At 39.3% G+C, this 19,045-nt stretch overlaps 2 protein-coding genes across 6 annotated transcripts in view; one reads left to right on the top strand and one right to left on the bottom strand.

Moving 5' to 3' along the window:
* The first annotated feature begins 75 nt into the window (after positions 1-75).
* Positions 76-5,118, top strand: LOC136446847 (CCR4-NOT transcription complex subunit 9). Its single transcript, XM_066445460.1, has 9 exons — positions 76-191; positions 1,131-1,249; positions 1,657-1,777; positions 2,287-2,374; positions 2,784-2,890; positions 3,176-3,271; positions 3,659-3,757; positions 4,228-4,319; positions 4,488-5,118. Exons 1-9 carry the CDS (start codon positions 162-164, stop codon positions 4,648-4,650), a joined length of 915 nt encoding a protein of 304 aa, XP_066301557.1. The 5' UTR covers positions 76-161; the 3' UTR covers positions 4,651-5,118.
* Positions 5,119-10,653: 5,535 nt separating this feature from the next.
* The window catches only part of LOC136446753 (putative sodium-coupled neutral amino acid transporter 11), a 43,720-nt gene continuing 35,328 nt past the window's right edge, over positions 10,654-19,045 (bottom strand). For 2 of the 5 annotated variants that reach the window (XM_066445294.1, XM_066445296.1), the window contains 12 exons: positions 18,500-18,574; positions 18,274-18,332; positions 17,925-18,000; positions 16,713-16,778; positions 16,116-16,148; positions 15,418-15,524; positions 14,925-14,998; positions 14,469-14,539; positions 13,935-14,096; positions 13,442-13,554; positions 12,991-13,128; positions 10,654-12,671 (listed from right to left, as the gene is read on the bottom strand). In XM_066445294.1, the coding sequence (XP_066301391.1) occupies positions 12,330-12,671; positions 12,991-13,128; positions 13,442-13,554; positions 13,935-14,096; positions 14,469-14,539; positions 14,925-14,998; positions 15,418-15,524; positions 16,116-16,148; positions 16,713-16,778; positions 17,925-18,000; positions 18,274-18,332; positions 18,500-18,574 (1,316 nt within the window). In that variant the 3' untranslated portion in view covers positions 10,654-12,329. Of the gene's footprint in view, positions 12,672-12,990; positions 13,129-13,441; positions 13,555-13,934; positions 14,097-14,468; positions 14,540-14,924; positions 14,999-15,417; positions 15,525-16,115; positions 16,149-16,587; positions 16,654-16,712; positions 16,779-17,924; positions 18,001-18,273; positions 18,333-18,499; positions 18,575-19,045 lie in introns of all 5 variants that reach the window. The other 3 variants (XM_066445295.1, XM_066445298.1, XM_066445297.1) reach the window with 3 other exon arrangements.

The raw sequence follows: 19,045 nt of genomic DNA, 5'->3' as shown, positions 1-19,045 counted from the left end.
CCATTTTGTGAATTGACCAATAGTAGCGTGGCCGTCTTTTGTGGCCGTGCCACCATATTCCGCTACCCTTCATACCTCCGTGGAGGGGCTGGGTTTTTGTTTTCACCTCCGCATTTTGAAAGTTAAGATTCGTCCAAACATCGTGAAAAACGGCGAAAGTTATGCAACAAATGCACACGTTGTCGCAGCAGGTACGTAAACACAGAATGTTCTGTATTGCAGAGTACTCAAATCTCCCCTGTTTTGTGGTATTAGCTCACACGATGAGCGTTCCTTTCAACCGATTTTCACAACTGGTGCTTCGATGGGGGAGGGGGGCGATGAATGAAAATATGGACTCATAGCAGAGGTTTTGCACTTTTCCCTGTTGTTAGCTGTGTTACGATGATTGCAGATGGTGATCTGAGGTGTATTACTCAGCATGTGACTCTTCAGGACGGTTCTCGAGTGGTTTTGGTCGATATGCTTTTAAAACAGCTGAACGTTTTTGCAAGCAAAACCTTGACTGTTGACATAATTTTCTTTCCAAAATCTGAATAATTGCAGAAATGCTTTGAACCAGACGGCTGTGATCACTGCACTAGAAGTCTAGCTGAATTTGCAATATGACTTTGCAATATATGTACTGTACTATGTTGTTGTTGTCCTTGTTTAACATTTATTATCTTGCCAGTCATACTTAACTAGAAGGGTTTTTTTTTGTCTTATTGAATTATTTACAGATGGGCTGGTCCGAAACGAGGAACGTTTGTTGCATTATTTTTGTATGACTCATCAATATATCTTGTCAATCAAACTCTGAATCCAGCAATGGGCTAGCCTGAGGTACCAGACCTCCACGCTACAGTCGCTAATCCCTTGGGCGGGGAAGCAAATTTGCCTTGCCAGCACAGTTAGCACAAGGCCCCTGATTATCTCTCGCGTTAAGTGCGATAGATATTAGTTATCAGGTGCCAAGAGAGACCAGATGCCAACTCCATATCGCATATGATATACTCCCCCGACCAAAAGGGATTAATATCGTCTAGCATGAAGGGTCTAGTATCCAGGCAAGCAATGGGCTGACTAATGCAGAAATGTAGGATACTGTACCTGACACTGACAGCTCGTTTTCTTTTCTGTGCTTCCAGGCGCAGCAGGTGGCTGCAGCTGCAGCGGCGGGGCAGCAGGTGGACAGGGACAAGATCTATCAGTGGATCGTGGAGCTGTCCAACCCAGAGACAAGGGAGAATGCACTACTGGAGCTGAGGTAATTACCATAGAACTGTATCCAGGCCTATGTATCATGTGTATGATACAGTGCAAATCTTAATTATAATGGTCTTGTTATACTCAACTTATAGTGCAAATAGAGCTGCATGAACTCAATGTAACAGTTGATATCCTTTGAAGGCCACAAAGCTGAAAGTGAAAGGAACGAATATGTTTGAAATCGTCAACCCTTTTTCTTGCTTTATAGTTTATAGTTTGTTATCATACATCAAAGATGTATGTCTCCAAAGAACTAATATTTGAATAGATTTGCAAAAATTGCAAGGAAAATGCATAAAAGTAAACAGGTCTGAATCCAGCGGTATTAAGTGCCCATCCTGTACAGAACTGTTGATGATACATGAAACTGAAAGATCACTCTTTTGTATTCCTTCTCGAAAACAGCAAGAAGCGTGAAGTTGTGTCAGACCTGGCGCCCATGTTGTGGCACTCCTTCGGCACTGTGGCAGCCCTGCTACAGGAGATAGTCAACATCTACCCTGCCATCAACCCACCACATCTCACCGTAAGCAATGTTCTAATTATAACCTAAAAATCTGATGACATGAAAGTATTGGAATTGCCTCTGGAGATATACTTTTAATTTGTTTACCTCAGAATCAACTTTGGGTGGGTATGTTGTTGGTGCTGTTGTATGGTTGCACTTGCATTCCTTCTATATGTACATTGTACTTTGAATTTGAAGAGTTTGGTTCTTATTCTGTGCCTAAAAATTCAGAGAGACCACATTTCTTTACTAGTATGTACATGCATATATGTACTTTGAGGTTGAAGACTTTGGTTCTTTTTCTGTGCCTAAAAAGTCAGAGGGACCACATGAAGTTGTACAATAGGTGTTAGGTATTACTGTACCATGTGGATTTAATACTATGTAATTTAATATTCTTTGGGAAATATTTTAGGTCTTTTTAGGACTTTTACATAATGTGTTTGTACCAAAATAATAAGGAATGGAAAATAAAGAAATGTGATTCTCATGGAAACTATACATGTACTTCTTACATCCCCATCCAGGCACACCAGTCCAACAGGGTATGCAATGCACTGGCACTGTTACAGTGTGTGGCCTCACATCCAGAGACTAGATCAGCCTTCCTGGCAGGTATGTCTATGGCTTGGTTCAGTTAGATTGCTGTAAGTTTGATACAATAGTCATGAAGCTTGGAGGCTTTAGTAAAGAAAGTTCATTAGTGGTGTGCCAGAGGGATGCTCAAAATCGAAACCATTATGCAAAACGCAATTTTCAAAAGGAATGAAAAGGTTAGATTAGAGCCCAAAGGGACATATGTTTGCAAAACACAATACATTTGAAAAGAATGAAAACTCAACTTGAGCTAAAAGTACAAAGTGATTGGTGTTTGGTTTTTGCTATGAAATGAAGCTAATTCTGAAATCACAGTACATTAGGTTCAAAGTCTTTGATTGAAACTTTGCTCCTACATAATCAAACATTTTCACATTTGTTTACATCTTATATCAATGACTCTCTTTCATTTTGCCCCCACCCCCAGCTCACATCCCCCTGTTCCTGTACCCCTTCCTCCACACTGTAAGTAAGACACGACCCTTCGAGTATCTCCGCCTCACCAGCCTGGGGGTCATCGGTGCCTTAGTCAAGGTAAGCAGGATCAACTAGACCAGGTTTTGCAGTGTGATAACACTAACAGAGCATATAGTTTTATACATGTAGTTTTTATAAAGTAGATGCAATGTTGATGCATTGCACTATGTACGTGATTGTGGTAGATAAAATGGATATATGATAAGGTACCGGTTGGCTATATTTTGGTAGACTGTCCTCTGTAAAAAAGTTGTTTCCCAGAGTTTGAAGGTTTTACACTATACTACTGTATCCCTATGTTACAGGACTTGTAAATCATGTTTTTTTCACTTTGCATAACAGACAGATGAACAGGAGGTGATCAACTTCCTGCTGACTACAGAGATCATTCCACTGTGTCTGCGTATTATGGAGTCAGGCAGCGAGCTCTCCAAAACTGTGGGTAACCCATTCATCTTTTCTGAAAACTAAACTTTTAGGATTGTTCTAAACATGTTCATGATGATGTAATGCACTTTGGTGTCTGTGAGATGACAAAAAGTGGGGCCCAAAAGAATTCCCTATAGCTCAATCGGTAGCAGCCTCACAGTTGAGCTCCTGGTTCCAATTAGTTGGTAACTGGGAGACCCCGATTTGATTCCATGGACAGGGCATCCTGGTTGCATTCGTCTTTTGGAAGGGACGTAAAATGGGTGTCCCTAATCGAAGAGACAACTCGAGCATGTTAAAAGGGCACTACAACAGCCTAATTACTCAGATGGATACCTACTGGCCGTACTTCAGATGATTCAACTAAAATGACTCATTTTTTTGTGTTTTTTTCAGGTTGCAACGTTCATCCTACAGAAGATCCTGCTGGATGAGACAGGCCTGTCCTACATCTGTCAGACTTACGAAAGGTTCTCCCATGTAGCCATGATATTGGTAAGGCTTAGACTTATACCCACCCCTGCTACAGTGTGACATACAATATTCACTCAAGTATGCTCAAATGTGCAAGTGCCAAATAATAAAAAAGCATTGCTGTGCCAATGTGTAGATAGACTGCATGTTATTTGCAGAAAGTTTCAATCAGTTGCCCTCAAACTTGTGTGATCTAAGTGTACCAAACCTGTCAAGTTTTAAAAGAACCCAATTTGTCCTGTTCCATATTCTGTTTAGCCATAATATTAGTAAGACGAAGTTATTCCTGCAACAGTGTAAATTGTTCCAAATTATGAAAAGGCATCACTGTGCCAATGTGTAGATAGACTGCATGTTATTTGTTGAAAGCTTCAGTCAGTAGCCTTCTAAACTGTGTGATCTAGATGTACCTGACATGTCAAATTTTAAAGGAACATATGCTGTTTAGACTGACAAAAACATTACTCAATTGTATTGTGTGTGCTGTTCAGGGTAAGATGGTGCTGCAGCTGTCCAAAGAGCCCTCCGCCCGTCTCCTCAAACACGTGGTGCGCTGTTACCTCAGACTGTCAGACAACCCCAGGTAAGGCCTTCCTACTATTGTCATACCTGTATTTATGTACATCTTAGAAATCTATACATCTATAGGTAAATGCTCAGCAGCCCTGCAAGTTCCTTGATGACTAAGCATTAACTGTCTTATTGGTATGGAGTGGAAAAAATGAACTGACACCTGCAATTCCTCCACCAGAGCACGGGAGGCGCTGCGACAATGCTTACCCGACCAACTCAAGGACACGACCTTTGCTGCTGTTCTGAAGGACGACAACTCCACCAAACGCTGGCTGGCTCAGCTGGTGAAAAACCTTCAGGAAGCCCCCACCCCCACAGGCATCCCCCTCCCTCCACAGTAGCTCCCCACCCCCACTTTGTGCCATAGACATCCCATGGTGAGGACGACTTAACCCTTGTCATGCTAAGGGTGCTCCCATGCAGTAAACTGGTGCTCACCTGCTTTGAACATATTTGCTAAGGGAGACAAAATGCTGTACATCCAAGTTCCAGGAATGCCATAGATTATATAGTTATGACAATGGGACTTGATGAAAACAAAAGTCTCCCTTGCAGGAGAGTGGTGCAGACCACATTGTAGTTGAGAAAAGGGGTACAATTTCTGTAACTGGGAGTAAAGTTGATGATGTGAATTATTTGGACATATCCTTAACAACTTCCCATACAGAAGATGAAGTAACATCCTGAAGGAAATGATGTTATTCTGTACATTTCTGATTAGGGGTTGCAAGAATTCAGAATTGTGAAGTCACTTTCATGGGGGCCTGTACAGATTTGGTCAATAAACGTCACGTGCAGTGAAAACCTTACCTGGTAGCCCATCTTTTGTGTCGGTATTGATTTATAGGGTAAAGTATAACTAGGTTTTGTAATTATCTGTAGCAGTAGATGGATTAGCTTTAATGCTAGATACCTCTCCAGAAAAACCTATTCAAAAGCCTTCATCACAAATAGAAAAACCCATATATAGCCCAAGAATATACAATAATGTATTCCCAATCTACCTTCTTACTAAACTTCATGTCATTTTAGGATTTAGGGTCATGGCACAGTAGCCAAAAGCACACCCACCCACCCTACACACACGTGTGCACACACAAAAATTAGAAGCCTGTTAATTTAGAAAAATGCCTGACAATATATTCCTATTAGCAATTTCCAAGATACAAGTTACATCATTTCGCCCAAAAAAGAAATAACGACACATGTATGTTATGTCAAAAGGAACATGAGGGGAAACCATAATTTATGTTCCTCATTAATCTCCAAGCAGATCTACCGGTGGCAACGACAGTTCCCAGCCAGCAAAAGGAGTTTTATTGGCCATCGGTGGCCAATAAAACTCCTTTTAAAGGCTGGTTACTGGCAGGCTGGATACTCTCTTTGCTACCAATAGATCTGCTTGGAGATTAGGTCCTTATGAGGATGGGGGTATATTTCAGTAGAAGTGATGTAATGCATCAAAAGGGAAATCAGGGTCATTGTGTTCCTCAAGGGTCTAGTAGTTCCTCAGGAAGGTGACAGATTGTTAAACAGGTTATCAGCCATGGTGATCTCCAAGCAGATGTAAGGATCCAGCTCAGTCTCTTCAAATTCACTAACTCTTGCTTATAGCTACTAGAAAGACATACTATAGGAATATGTCTCCAAAACACACCTAATGAGACTGAGCCAGATCCTCAGACTGACTGTCAACAGAACAACCCGGACATCATATTGTAAAACTATAAGTTACTGATAATGATGATAAGTTACTATAACAATTCTTCCACTGCGACAGAGGTCTTGTGAGCATTCTTCCTTTGGTTGAAACAATGCACAAGACACTGACAGCTGTTTTTCATTTCTGCAATAGGACTGCATTTTCCTGATGTTCTTTCCTTTGATCCCCATATCAAAGCTTGAAGTCCAGCTGCAGTAATACTAACAGGAAGTGCCCACTGTCAAGTATAGGTCTAATTTTGCACTCCAAAGAAATATGATCGAGACATTGAGGAAAAGGGGAGGCGCCTATCTAATCCAGGTTCCTGTAAGGTCATTTTACTTCCTTATTCCCACATATAAAAGAGTGTGGCATCTCAGCACTTGGTCTTTCAACTACCTGTAGCTCTATTCTACGCTGTTAGATTGGACATTGTAAGTCTAGTCCTCTCATTAACCGATTGTCAGGTAAGCATCATAATTTTTCTATGACTAATGTTCTTCTATATCACTGTTGTTCTTGAGACTTAGACTCGGAGGTAAACTTGTATTATTTTGATGTCACCATTGCTAACTAAGGGTCATTTTGTAGTTATCTTCCAGCAGATATTGTCACCTCTTATCAATCAGACTATGCCTCAATTGCTGACTGTATGCATGAAGTATTATAGATAACCATGAAGGGATCCATCCAATAAGACCTGCATATACATTTGTGTAACTTCAACAATTCCATCCAGGGAATGAGAAAAAAAAGATGTAATGATTTGTATGAGTAGTTCAAAAGAAGAAAAAATAATAGATATACTTTCGTTCTTGTCAACATATATAAGACATGGGCTTGAAACATTTTTCATTTCGGGACAGTTCAAGGGCATTGAAGAAACAAAAGTTGGTCTGCTAATGGCTAATTTTCTTTGCAGGTTAAAGAAAAGTTCCTGACACGAATGCTGCAAAGTCTTCAAGCAGCAAGTTGACTGTGAGGAATTCTGTTCTGACCAAAGTAGCCGGTGAAATCAGTGCAAGGTAAGGTTAGTCATTAAACTTGGGGGAAAATGTTAGCCTGAGTGCCAGCCTTTCTAGCTTCCGTCCGCTACCCTAGCTCTGCTGCGAGGAGCGGAGCTTGGGTAGCGTACGGAAGCTAAAAAGGCTGGTACTCAGGCTAGGGAAATGTTGTTCTCTGTCCCAAAATTGATATCTCTATCCAAAATTACAAAATGTATGTATAATGTCCTCTGTTGGAATGTTGAGGGAAAATAATCATATTCTTTAAGTTTTCAAACAAGATCCTGAGCAGGATTACTTAAAATCATGCCAGGATTTCTATGATATTTGTTGATTTGTCACTGTGGGTTAGAGTTTTAACATTTTCTTGATTTTTGGTTTGTAGACTTTGCCTCAAGGAACACTGTTATAATGCCTGTTTGGTAGAAATACATAAATTGTCACAAGGGATTAGTACAAACGTATTTGATGTTAATGCAGATATAGTGTAGCAAACATGATTGTCAACATTTGTCAGTGCTTAAATTGCATTATTTCTGCCTTAAACCTTAAATTCCATTATTGGAGAGAGGATGCTAAAAATGACCATGGAAGTGAGGTAATTGTTCCTTCCAGTTTTACGCTTTATCTGCATCCTGCATCAGACTGTTCAAGTTGATTTATTTCCTACAGTATGACACAACAGGTTCTGCTTAGTGTTACTGGTTCAGGAGTTTATTCTGTTTTGTCGCTGGACGTAAACCTATTTCATTGTTTTGTTAAATGAGAGTCACAGCTAAGGATCATACTTATGCCGTTCTTTATTACTCATAAGAACTGGCTTTGGTAAAATACACCTCGACATGTGGGCATGACCCAAAGTGGATGATAATGCATTGGTAGCACACGTTACATGTATCTCCTATGCAATACAAACATTTGATTCATGCTATGTTTCTTTTACAAAAGGAGGAACTTCAACCTGGTAGACACAAAAGAAAAGCCAAAGATGGGTCACTGTGCAGCCATCATAGCCGTCTTCCTGCTGGCCATGGTACAACTGACTGCAGCTTTCCACGCCTGTGGACCTGTACATGTATGCTACTGTGAAGATAGAAAAGTTGACTGCCGCAGCCAAACCCTCCATGTAGTGCCTGATAGCATTCGTGAAGAAACGACTCATCTAATGCTTCAACACAACCAGATAGTTACAATTGAAGATGGAACATTTCTGAATCAGACTGATCTAATAGAGCTTTACGTCAACAACAATCAGATAACTGCCATCAGGTCACAGACTTTTGCCGGTCTACTGATTCTAAATTATTTGAACATGAATCACAACAACATAAGTGTTGTAGAGCCAAAAAGCTTCCAACACATGCAAGAACTTACAAAACTTCACCTTGCATATAACAGACTTACAACATTGCCCAGTGATGCCTTTTCAGACTTCAGGTCACCATTGAACAAACTTAGGTACCTCTACCTTTCTCATAACCAAATAGCAACACTAGGCCAAGACATATTCTATGGGTTAGCCAGTCTCTTACACCTTAATGTTTCTTACAATTTTATAGACATGATCCCGTCTAGTGTTGCAGACTTGAAAAGTCTGTCCATTTTAGATATGGGACACAATGAAATAAAAAATCTTCCACCTGGGATGTTCTCGAATGCAAAAAGCTTTGACCGTTTGGATCTATCATATAATAACATCACCATGATTCAAAAAGGGGCATTTGCCAACATGACTATCTCTTACAACTTTGCACTTAGCCTGAAAGGGAACCCCGTTAAACAGTTTGACAAGTATAGTTTCTCCAACATCATTTTAAATGATAACTGGAGATTTAAATTTACCATCATGATGGATTTCAGTCATATGCAACTAGAGAGTATCCATGATCAAGCATTTAATAACATACTTGGTCAGAGAAAGAGTTGCAGTGATTGTAAATTATTACTGAATGACAATCACTTAAAGACGCTTCAGTCAACTCCTTTTGAGCCGCTAGTGAAATTCAATCTTATTCCATCACTAAACAACAACCCATGGTCCTGTGACTGTCGCATGAAAGAGATCTTTAGGACCTGGCCCCCCACATTCTCAAGCTCAATCATCTGTCATTCCCCTCCTAACCTGAAAAATCTGAAGCTGTCGTCTCTCACCCCAGACAATTTGACATGCTCTAGTCCTATCATTGAGACTTGCAACAGTCCCACACAGCCCCGTGCTGAGGTAGGGGAGTCTAAGACCCTGTGCTGTTATGCTTCTGGTTTCAACCAACCCACAATAACATGGTCGCATCCACTAGGTCCAACAGACATACCACGTTACAAAGTCAGTACAACCAAACGGGTTTACAACCGTGTAGAGTCCACCCTGACCATCAGCTGTGTACAGGCAAGTGACCAGGGACGGTATACATGCCTTGCCTCAAATGCTGCAGGGTTTGACTTCAGGTCTTTCTCCTTTTCCGTGATTCGGACCAAAACAGAAGCACTTCCCTCAACATGTGGAACTCCTATGAATTCCACACACAGTACAGTAACACTGATAGGTGCAGTTGTGGGTTCGTTTACAGGTGGTATTGTTCTATGTACCATTGTTTGTCTCATCTGCTACTTGTACAAACGAAGGCCTGACGTGGAGAACAGTTCATCTGAAAGCCGGCGGGTGGCTTCACAACAAGAAACATGGCCAGGTACGGAGTTTGATGAAGATGAAGTTGGATATGATGATGTCCCTCATGAAGCTCGTCCGTATCAGGGCCTAAATCTAAATCCGTATCAGGGTCTCTTCATAAACACAGAGAACTGAGATCTTGGCTAACACTCAAAATCAACATCTAGCACCAAAAGTGCCTCTAAAGTGTGGTGAGAAGTCATTCTGTTTTCAGTGGAAATTTTACTGCATTTTCCAAGCCAATCTACAGGCATGCACCAGTTCTTTCAAACTGCAGTGATTCTTGCTGCAATAAATTTAGTACTACCTCTTGATCATTTGTATACAAGGAAAGCATGATCCTTCTTTTGATCAACTGACCAGCTTTGACAAGAACTGAACGTTACAGAAAAAGTCTGATACCTTACATGGTAACACTACTAAATAAGAAACCTATTACCTCATGAACAAATATGCTGTTAACTAAACAAAAAATAGGAATTACCGGAATGGAGTTGTTTATTGTGTTAACCGATAATGCATCAAGTTTTTTTTATGCTCGTTAAATGTAATTTCAATTGAAATATGTACTTTAGACTTTTATTCTCACAATGATAGATGTATATAGCTACTGTAAAAGAAAACAACGCAGTATTAAGTATTACAATAGTATAAATAATATGTGTCTTCATTGTTATTACCTATATATAATCGAAATGTTAAAGTAAAAATTCTCTGTCCCTTAAATTCTTTTAAACACTTGTAAATGTCTTGTATAACTGATTCAAGCTAGAGTAAGAAGCTAAATTATGCAAACGAGTTAATCAATCAATTGTAATCCCAGTTCAATTCAGTGTGCGCGTCACATGCACTGCGAAGCTGTGTAATTTTGATGAAAGAAATAAACCAATCACTACTCCCAGTTTTGTTATTTTTCATTTTTTGAAGAATTGGCAGCTTACCTATAAATAAAAACTGCAATTTTATCCTCTAGGTCATTAAATCTTTTTTATTCACAGAGCAGATTGCACTTGAGCAGAAAACCTATAATCTCTTTATCTGTTACAAGTTCTGAATCTTGGGTATTTCTGTAATAGGAAGTCACAATCTCACACAACAGCTTAGCTCACTTTCCAGAAGTATTTCATGTACACAAGTTTACAACACAATCTTTCTTTTCACTGATGAATACCCATACACTTTAAAGGTGCACACAAAACACAGCTACCTATGGCACATTTAAGCTGGTATAAAGCAAGCCTCTTAAATGATCTGCATGCATTCAAGCTACACGTAGCTCGAAGCAATAGAAATTGTTAACAATGTAACAGTTATAATTCAAGAAATTCAAAGTTCACTGCTGACTGGTATGCTTACCCTATGTCATCTTACGATAAAGGGTCTATAGAAGTTGTAGCCCAGTTGTACTTTACAGGAAAGAGACCCAGGCCTTTCTTCTGAGGATGTGTTAGAATTAACATGTTACAGATGATGTACATGATTTCTCCTTGGCCTAAAACATTCTTGGTCTTCCAGTTGACTTATCATACATCTCTTGTTTGTAAAGTTAGCGCTAACCCTCAAGCAACTAGATAGTGGTTATCGCAATGTAACTCAGATTCTGTCTGTGCAGTCTCCAAAAATATCAACACGGTAGGGTTTCAACTCTCATGTGCAGATCTAAATAATTTTGAATTGATAAGTTCAAAAATGTATGTCTATATTTGATACACTGTCCAATGTTTAACCCAGACTGTACATGAAGTGTTTCATTAGGAGTCCCTCCCCTAAAGCAGGTAATGAGAGGATTTATGCACTGAGAAGACAAGCAGAATGCTGTTGACTGGATCTTCTGAATGCCCATTTCAGCACTAACGTTATACCACTGATTGTATTGCTTTGAATAAAAGAAATTTTCTTACATATCACATCTAGCACTGGCTTCATCAAAAGCTAATCTTATTAAGATATGCTAGCATTATGCAGCAATGATAATTGCTCTTACATTGAGGTTCACAAAAGCAAATTCCGACTCAAGAACTTTAAATTTCCTTCTTTCTCCACAAATATGTGTAAATCTAACTTGTTACTGTTTCACCCAGCATACATGTACTCACTAAACCATGCTACAAACACAACAGATGTTGTCTAGATGAGTAACTCGTACAGTATATAAAGTCCATTCATTCTTGAGTAAGCGGCAATAATGTTGTAACCTCTAAATTCTACAACTAAAGAATCATAAATACCTGAAATCTCTGCACAGTTCTTCATCTTCAGTGCAATGACCTCTAGCTAGCCTGTGTGACCTTTTGGACAAGATGGTGCTAAAACCATCAGGAAGCCTTTTAATACACAATGTACCTTCGGCCATCTTTGTGTAGCAATGTGACCCCATGGTGGGGTCAAATGTCAGGAAGGTTATTATTAATAGGTATACTGGGTAGAGGTCATTCTACTGAGGATACTTCAACTGATCAAATTGTACAAATCCATTTTTCATACAGTTAGTCAAGTGTTCGGCTTGTGTGCCTATAGCAGGCCAAGCAACAAAGAAGAAGATAGGTACTGGCCATAATGATCATAATCTATTCTGCCATACGTATGACTACTGACATACACGAACATTCACAACAATATAAGTTAGAATCTTGTCAAAGTGAGAAGTTATGGTCCTATTGAGGAGAAGTTGGAAAACGGAGTGGTAGTACTGCTAATCATCGAGGGAACAGTGCTACTGGCAAGCATCGACATCTCTGTGCTGGGAATAAAGGTGGAGAAATCGGTGGCATTGACATCGTTGGCGTGACAGTACGACATCTCCTTGCCATGCGAGCATCCCTGTGGACTGAGGACAGCCATGATGAACCCTATCACCATGACAATGGCTCCAGTGATGACAATGAGTAGAGATGGGAGCTTCTTGGCGCTGTAGAACTTCCCTTCCTCCAGCTTCATGTAGCAAGCAGCAGGGAGGATGAAGACGAGTGGGGTGGCTCCCAGGGTGCCCTACAAATGTATATATTACAGGTGAATTTGATACATTCCTTATTCAACAGTTCCCTGTCATTGTTTTACTGTAAGTTGTTCCTGGATAAGCTACACTGTATCTTTGGAAAAAAAGTTCTGTGACAAAATGTACCTTAAAGTTTGTTCAGATGTTTAGAGTATTAGCCACTGAGCTTGCACCAGTATTACACACGGTTTTAATGAAAGTTTTATTGCAAGTTCTTGCCTGTAGGCGAATCAACTTTGACAAGGCTAACATCCCAAGTACAATACAGTACAATTTATGATAAGGGTCTAATTTGAAACTCTCCACACTTACGTTGAGTTCCAGGACGATGCCCAGACAGTCCGTAGCCAATGAGGCCCCCAGAGTCGCCCCCACGATGAGGACGGTCTCGATCACGTGTCTGAGCGTGGTTGTGGGCTGTGCAGCTTGGAAGAAGAAATTCTCAATAACCTGAAAAAGGCAAAGATGTGATTGACAAGAACTGATAAATCTTCCTGATAAAATCCTAGAAGTCAGAATATGAAGCCAAACTAGACTTTAACTTAGAACAACAATCTTTATTGACACAATGAAAGTACAGCGACTTTCGACAACTATAAATGCAAACAAACAATCGGAAACAAAAGAACAATGAAACCTACGTACAGGTACAAGAATATATGGATAATTCAACATGTCAAGTTTAACATATCACTTACACTACTAGTTAACATGATTATACATGTACATTAATTTCTTAAGACCTCTTTGGTGTAAATCTCACCTCTCTGCAAACAAAACACTCCACAGGGAAGGTCAGCATAATGCAGACGCCATAGCAGAACCTGGCGGCGTTGATCAGGTCATCCTCATGGCAGTAGTTCTCCAACACATCACCTGGGAAAATCACAAACATGTAATCTCTGTTACTGTTAGCATGAATGTAACATGACAAGAAGCCACATCTTATGTCCAACATGGTCCAGTTTATGGCCTCACTGAATCGAGGGCCAAGGAGGGACTCCAAGGAGGGCCAAAGGAGTCCAAGTGAAGGTTGAAAAAAATTGCTCTGCAATGCAGTACATCATAGATTTTTAAGATCTTTATCATATGGTCAGTATCAACTTCACAATGATGAAAAAAAAACAGGATTAGTCATTTCCCTTATGCATGTACATGTATATGGTGTATCATAAAAGCTTTTTTAAGCTCCTTAAAGGCAGAGTTTTTAAGAGGTCAGTCAAAGTAAACACCACAGATAAAGAGAGGTTCCAGACCTTGGGTGAACCCTGTGAAGGTGGCGTATCCGCAGGCAGCGAACACGACAGTGGCGATGAACGACACAACCACAGAGATGTGAGTTACGATAGACCAGCGGTGGACAGTGGGCTCCTCCAGCGAACCGTAGATCAGGAAGGTGTTGTGGTGGCAGACAAAGGCTATTGGGGCAAAATTGGATTCTCATCTTAGATGCAAATCCATGGTATCGCACACATATTGTTATAGGAAGAAAAAAAACACTTCTCTGTAGGTATGAAAGTTAGAGGCTCATTATGTGTAGTTATAGATGCAGGTTAACTGCATGGGTCTCTTGTTGACTTGAAAGTAATGTACAGTAACAGTAACAGCTTGTTGCTCTCCGACACATCCAAAAAGGTATAAATCTAACAATTCAGCACTAAGCCTACTTGTAACCTGTCAAGACAGGAAAATGATACACGATATGCAGCTTTACAAAGTTTTCTCTATTAATTTTAAATTTGTATGAATTGTCAGGACAATGAAAAATATGTCAATGGTTTTTGCCTCACAAAAAGCCATGATGCCCACTGCTTGTGCAAATCCTGGTTTGGCAAAGGTGTAGGCTCCTTCTGTAGGAGGGCTAGAAAAAAGAACAGGAACAAATTAAAGGAATTAGGCTCAACATAATGATCACATCACAATCTTTGCTTTAAAGTCCTCATACTAGTCATAGGTATATTGACTATTTATGGTAGTTGATTATTGCCAATAGAGTCTGTGACAGACTGTCACAACTTTGTATGGTTGATACCTTTCAGATGATTTTCCAGACAGAAACTGATGATAACTGGTGATCAAAAAACATGAAAATATGTATAACATTAAATCCCAGCAATTCCAGTGTCAAGTGCAGTTGCTGCATTCTACAATGCAGTTTGTAAGGACGATGCAAGGGGGCACTGTTGAGCTGTTGTTGATAGTGTTACATCTGCTGGGAAGCTGTAACAGTTGTAGATGAGACTTACATGTGCATGTCTGTGGATCTGATGATGACAGCGATGATGATGAACACCACCAGCAGACAGGCAAACAGGGAGGCCTGTGGAGAAGGAAGTGCAATAAAAAACATCAATTCCCTATTATCTTTACCAATTATCAAAGCCTACTACTTGACTTAATGTCTGATAGATAGAAATATGTAATATAAATTGACTTTATGTTTGTTAAAAAAAGATTCCCCAAAAATCTATTTGACATATAACACTTATTAGCAGTGTTAATATGACTTATCTATTGGTTGGAATGAGATATTGCCTTAAGAATATTGGCCATTGCATTAATTTGAAAAAAGTGGTCTTATATGTTGTGTTTTCTGAGCAATTTATCGTTTTATACTTTCTTCCCCATACAAAGTCTTTCAGCATGAATATACCATCAAAGTCCACTGCATTAAGGGTATGTGAAGGTTATGTTGGAGGCAGTTGAATTATTGAACTGAAGTGCCGATAACGTGCTCACCTTTGCCAGTTTTGCGACATTGCGGTACAGAGACAGCGGCAGGGTGACAAAAAGGGTGCACAGACAGATGATGAAGTAGCGGTTGGCCAGGATGTTGGTCTCTGTGACTGGTAGAAAACACATCAAACATACAAGACATTAATGCCTCAGTGAATGGACGAATGTAGGACTGAACACAGTACTTGTTGATAGTGATGGAACGTAATATCACAGAGGTTGTGTCTTTGTCAAGATGTACCTTGTTTTTTTTTTAAATTTTGTTATGAAAAACATTTTCTACTTGTCAATGAATTCCTGAGCACACACAGTAGCAACAATTTCCATCATGTTAAAACAGTAAAATTTTTCTGCTCATCATGATCAAGCATTGTGGCAGGGATGACAGAGGAAGAATAGTAGACTGGTTTTAAGCTTGGAAATTGCTGTAATTAACAATGCATATTAGTTGGCTACCAGGTATCTGAAGCATGATTGTGTTAGAGAAAGGACAAAGTTAGTGATACATTTTAAGTTTAGTATTTTGGTAAGTATCTGGGTGTATGACAATGATGACTTTTTCATCAAGTTGCCATCATTCCTAAGCTCTTTCATGAATTGCTCCAGGCATTATGATAAAGAAAGTAGACACTATAAAAGTGAGAATTCAGTAGTTAGTCATTTTAGTCTTGTGAGTCATGTGGACACATTTCCAACTGTACCATAGACTTGCCCTGTTTCCTCATCCACCTCCACTGGAAATACAACACAGTTTTGTACAGTTAGGCAAAACTAGAGTGAGCTAGCAATGTCTGGCAGAAGATTGTCAATACTTTTAGAATCAAGTTTGACAACTTTTAGAGACAACAAATGTATTATTGGTATTTTTATGTGAATGAAAGGGGTAAGCATAACTAGTGTGAAGTAGTGTCTTGTCCCAATTTGTGCTTGATTTGGAAATGTACTAGCAGTACCTGTAACATCTTTCCAAAATTGTTTCATGTGGCATTGATGATCATTTCATAATTATGAAGGAAAAAACGGAAAATTAAGTTATCAATTTATGATAAACTATGATAAAAAAACTAACAGTGGATGTATTTTAGTGAATGTGACATTGTACCAACAAACTCAACAATAGAGCCATAGCATTTTTCATAAGAAAATTCAGTCTGGAATATAACATCTTTTTACCTCCAGAAATTCTCATCATGACTTTTGTGATGGTGTCTCCAGTAATGATGTTGTAGCTAATCATGGCTGAAAAGAAACAAAAAGAAAAGGTAACAAAAAATCAGATCCATGTGCAGAATACTCACGTCTGGCGGCCCGTACCATGACCTTGGTAATGGTGTCACCTGTGATGATGTTGTAGCTGATCATGGCTAGTTTAGGGAAGAAGATAACCATTACAGTGAATACCAATCTAACTAGAAGCAGTGTTCTATAAAAAGACTCAATATGATAATTTTTCATCACTTATATAAAAATTGCAATAAACCACTTCTATAAAAAGACTTAATACCACCTCTTGTACAAAAATTGCAATCAACAGTGAAGATCCCAATGAATCAATAATACTGACTGTAGTAGCAAAAATACTTTTGTGTGTCGTTTGATGACAAGAAATTCTCTGCGAGAGTTTAGATGTTTTCCCTGACACTTATGTTACAAACTGCCTGCTCTGAGAGTGAGATAGCAGTGAAACTTATTGCAAACTGAAGTATCAACCCTAAAACCCTCTGAGTTTCCAGAATGATTAAATAAAGGCTTCATGGTTGGCAAATGACAGAGAAAGAGAGTAAAGCAAATCATGCTTGGCAAGCTGAAAATAAAGAAGTGAATCATGTTTACAATGAATAGACTTTAACCTCAAAGATTTTATACCTTGAGTCCTAAATCCTTACAGATTGAATTGTTCAAAGTCATGTTCCCACTTAAAGACTCCGAGTCAATATTATTTGAGCCCGCACAAACCATGCTGGGCTTCTTAAGTCATGCAATTATTCCCCCAGTCAGTTCTAATCAGCTTATAACTGACTTAATCACAAACGCTCCACTTGAGGGAATGGCAGCACCATCATTTTGCAATTTACAAGCGTATTACCTCCCCCACCATTAACTTAATGGGGCGCTATTGCTTCCAATATTTCAGCTCAATCACTAGGTCGTTGCAGATTGGATTTCTTCATCATTCACCTGTCTGCATGAACAATGTTAAAAAATTTCTTCTAAACTTCTGGAAATATTCCTGTATGAAATGTACTTTGCATATGGCCTTATCGTTCAGTAATACTGTGAGCTCCATGTTGCTCACATGATTAGAAGCTTGGCAGAAACTGCAAGATTTGTGTGCATACGTTTTTGCATGATAACATTAGGCCGAACTACGCAAACTAAAAGATGCGTGAAAGCAGGTAATCTAAGCTGGCCGTCTGTAGAGCCGTGGCCGAGGCCGGAGACAATTAACACGAGATTACAGCCTCTGTGAGGGTCAATCATGCCTGCCGTTTTTCCTCCCACACACTTACCGATAAAGGGGTAGACAAACTGGACTATGGACAGGAAGATAAACCCTGGGAAGCCAAAGGCAGCTCGAACCAGGTCCTGTAGAGGCATAAGTCGAAAATTGATCTTGATATTTTGTATGTGCAATCTAAGAACTTTGAGGTAATTATGCAAGGAAATGTTCACATCATGACATGGAGTAAGTGATTCAGCCCATGGCTATGATGTATACCTTTGCTATTAAATCATTCATTTATTCAAGGGGAAAACATTGTATAAGCCTGAAATATGTAATTTCTACTGTACAACTGTACTATTATCATAACAATTCAACCTTAATGCTACAACAAAAATGCTTAGAGAATCTCCTACCTGATAATTTTTTGTGCCTGATAAGTTTCCACCACGTATAAGCAGGATCACGGAATAGTCTGTGAAGGATGAACAAGAATTTTTCTTGAAAGACAGTTACACAACTGTCAAAAATACATGTTGTAATACCAACAAAACAGTTAGTGCTATTTGTAAATGTTGAAAGTCATGTTTTTGTCATATAAAAGGAATGATTTTATTGACAAAAAACTCATAAATAGCCCACCTGTTATCAAGGCCACAATCAGGATCAGCAAAACCCCCATGGGGAACCCTGCTTGCTTCAGGGCATAGGGCATCCCTAAAGAGGAAAAAAATATAGAACAGACATTACAAGTGTCACCATCATCATTTTTCTCTGGAAGTGTGTTCTACATATCAAAACTTTTCTAATAAACTCAATGATGGATCAGAAGGTACACTGTGTATCCTGGGGGCGGAATGAGTGCACCAGCAAGATACATGTACCTTTCATCAACTATAATGTAGACCAGTGATCAATTCAACTTAAGCTGACCATCTGTCTCTGTAGAGTACAGTCCCCTTCGTCTTCTAATTTACTGCACCAAGACAAAACAGAGAGCCCTGATGACAGTAACAGATCTGTGTCTGCAACTTCAGGACTTATTGCTTTCACTATCATGCTGGTTGTTCTCATTCATCAATTTATCAAAACTGTGTTGTGTTAACTTTACTTGAAAATTTCCTCAAGCTTGTGAATCTTGCCTTCAGACAAGTTTTACCAACTTGAACACAGTTTTGTTTTCTTTGG

Source organism: Branchiostoma lanceolatum, chromosome 13, assembly GCF_035083965.1.
Source record: "Branchiostoma lanceolatum isolate klBraLanc5 chromosome 13, klBraLanc5.hap2, whole genome shotgun sequence".
In the NCBI taxonomy this organism is placed as follows: domain Eukaryota; kingdom Metazoa; phylum Chordata; class Leptocardii; order Amphioxiformes; family Branchiostomatidae; genus Branchiostoma; species Branchiostoma lanceolatum.
The sequence above is the reverse complement of the archived record's forward strand: the minus strand, read 5'-3'. Positions and strand labels throughout refer to the sequence as shown.

Coding starts and splice junctions, on each gene's coding strand:
- LOC136446847 (XM_066445460.1), top strand. CDS start 162: ATGCAACAAATGCACACGTTGTCGCAGCAG. Junction 192..1,130: donor TGCACACGTTGTCGCAGCAG/GTACGTAAACAC, acceptor CTGTGCTTCCAG/GCGCAGCAGGTGGCTGCAGC. Junction 1,250..1,656: donor AATGCACTACTGGAGCTGAG/GTAATTACCATA, acceptor TCTCGAAAACAG/CAAGAAGCGTGAAGTTGTGT.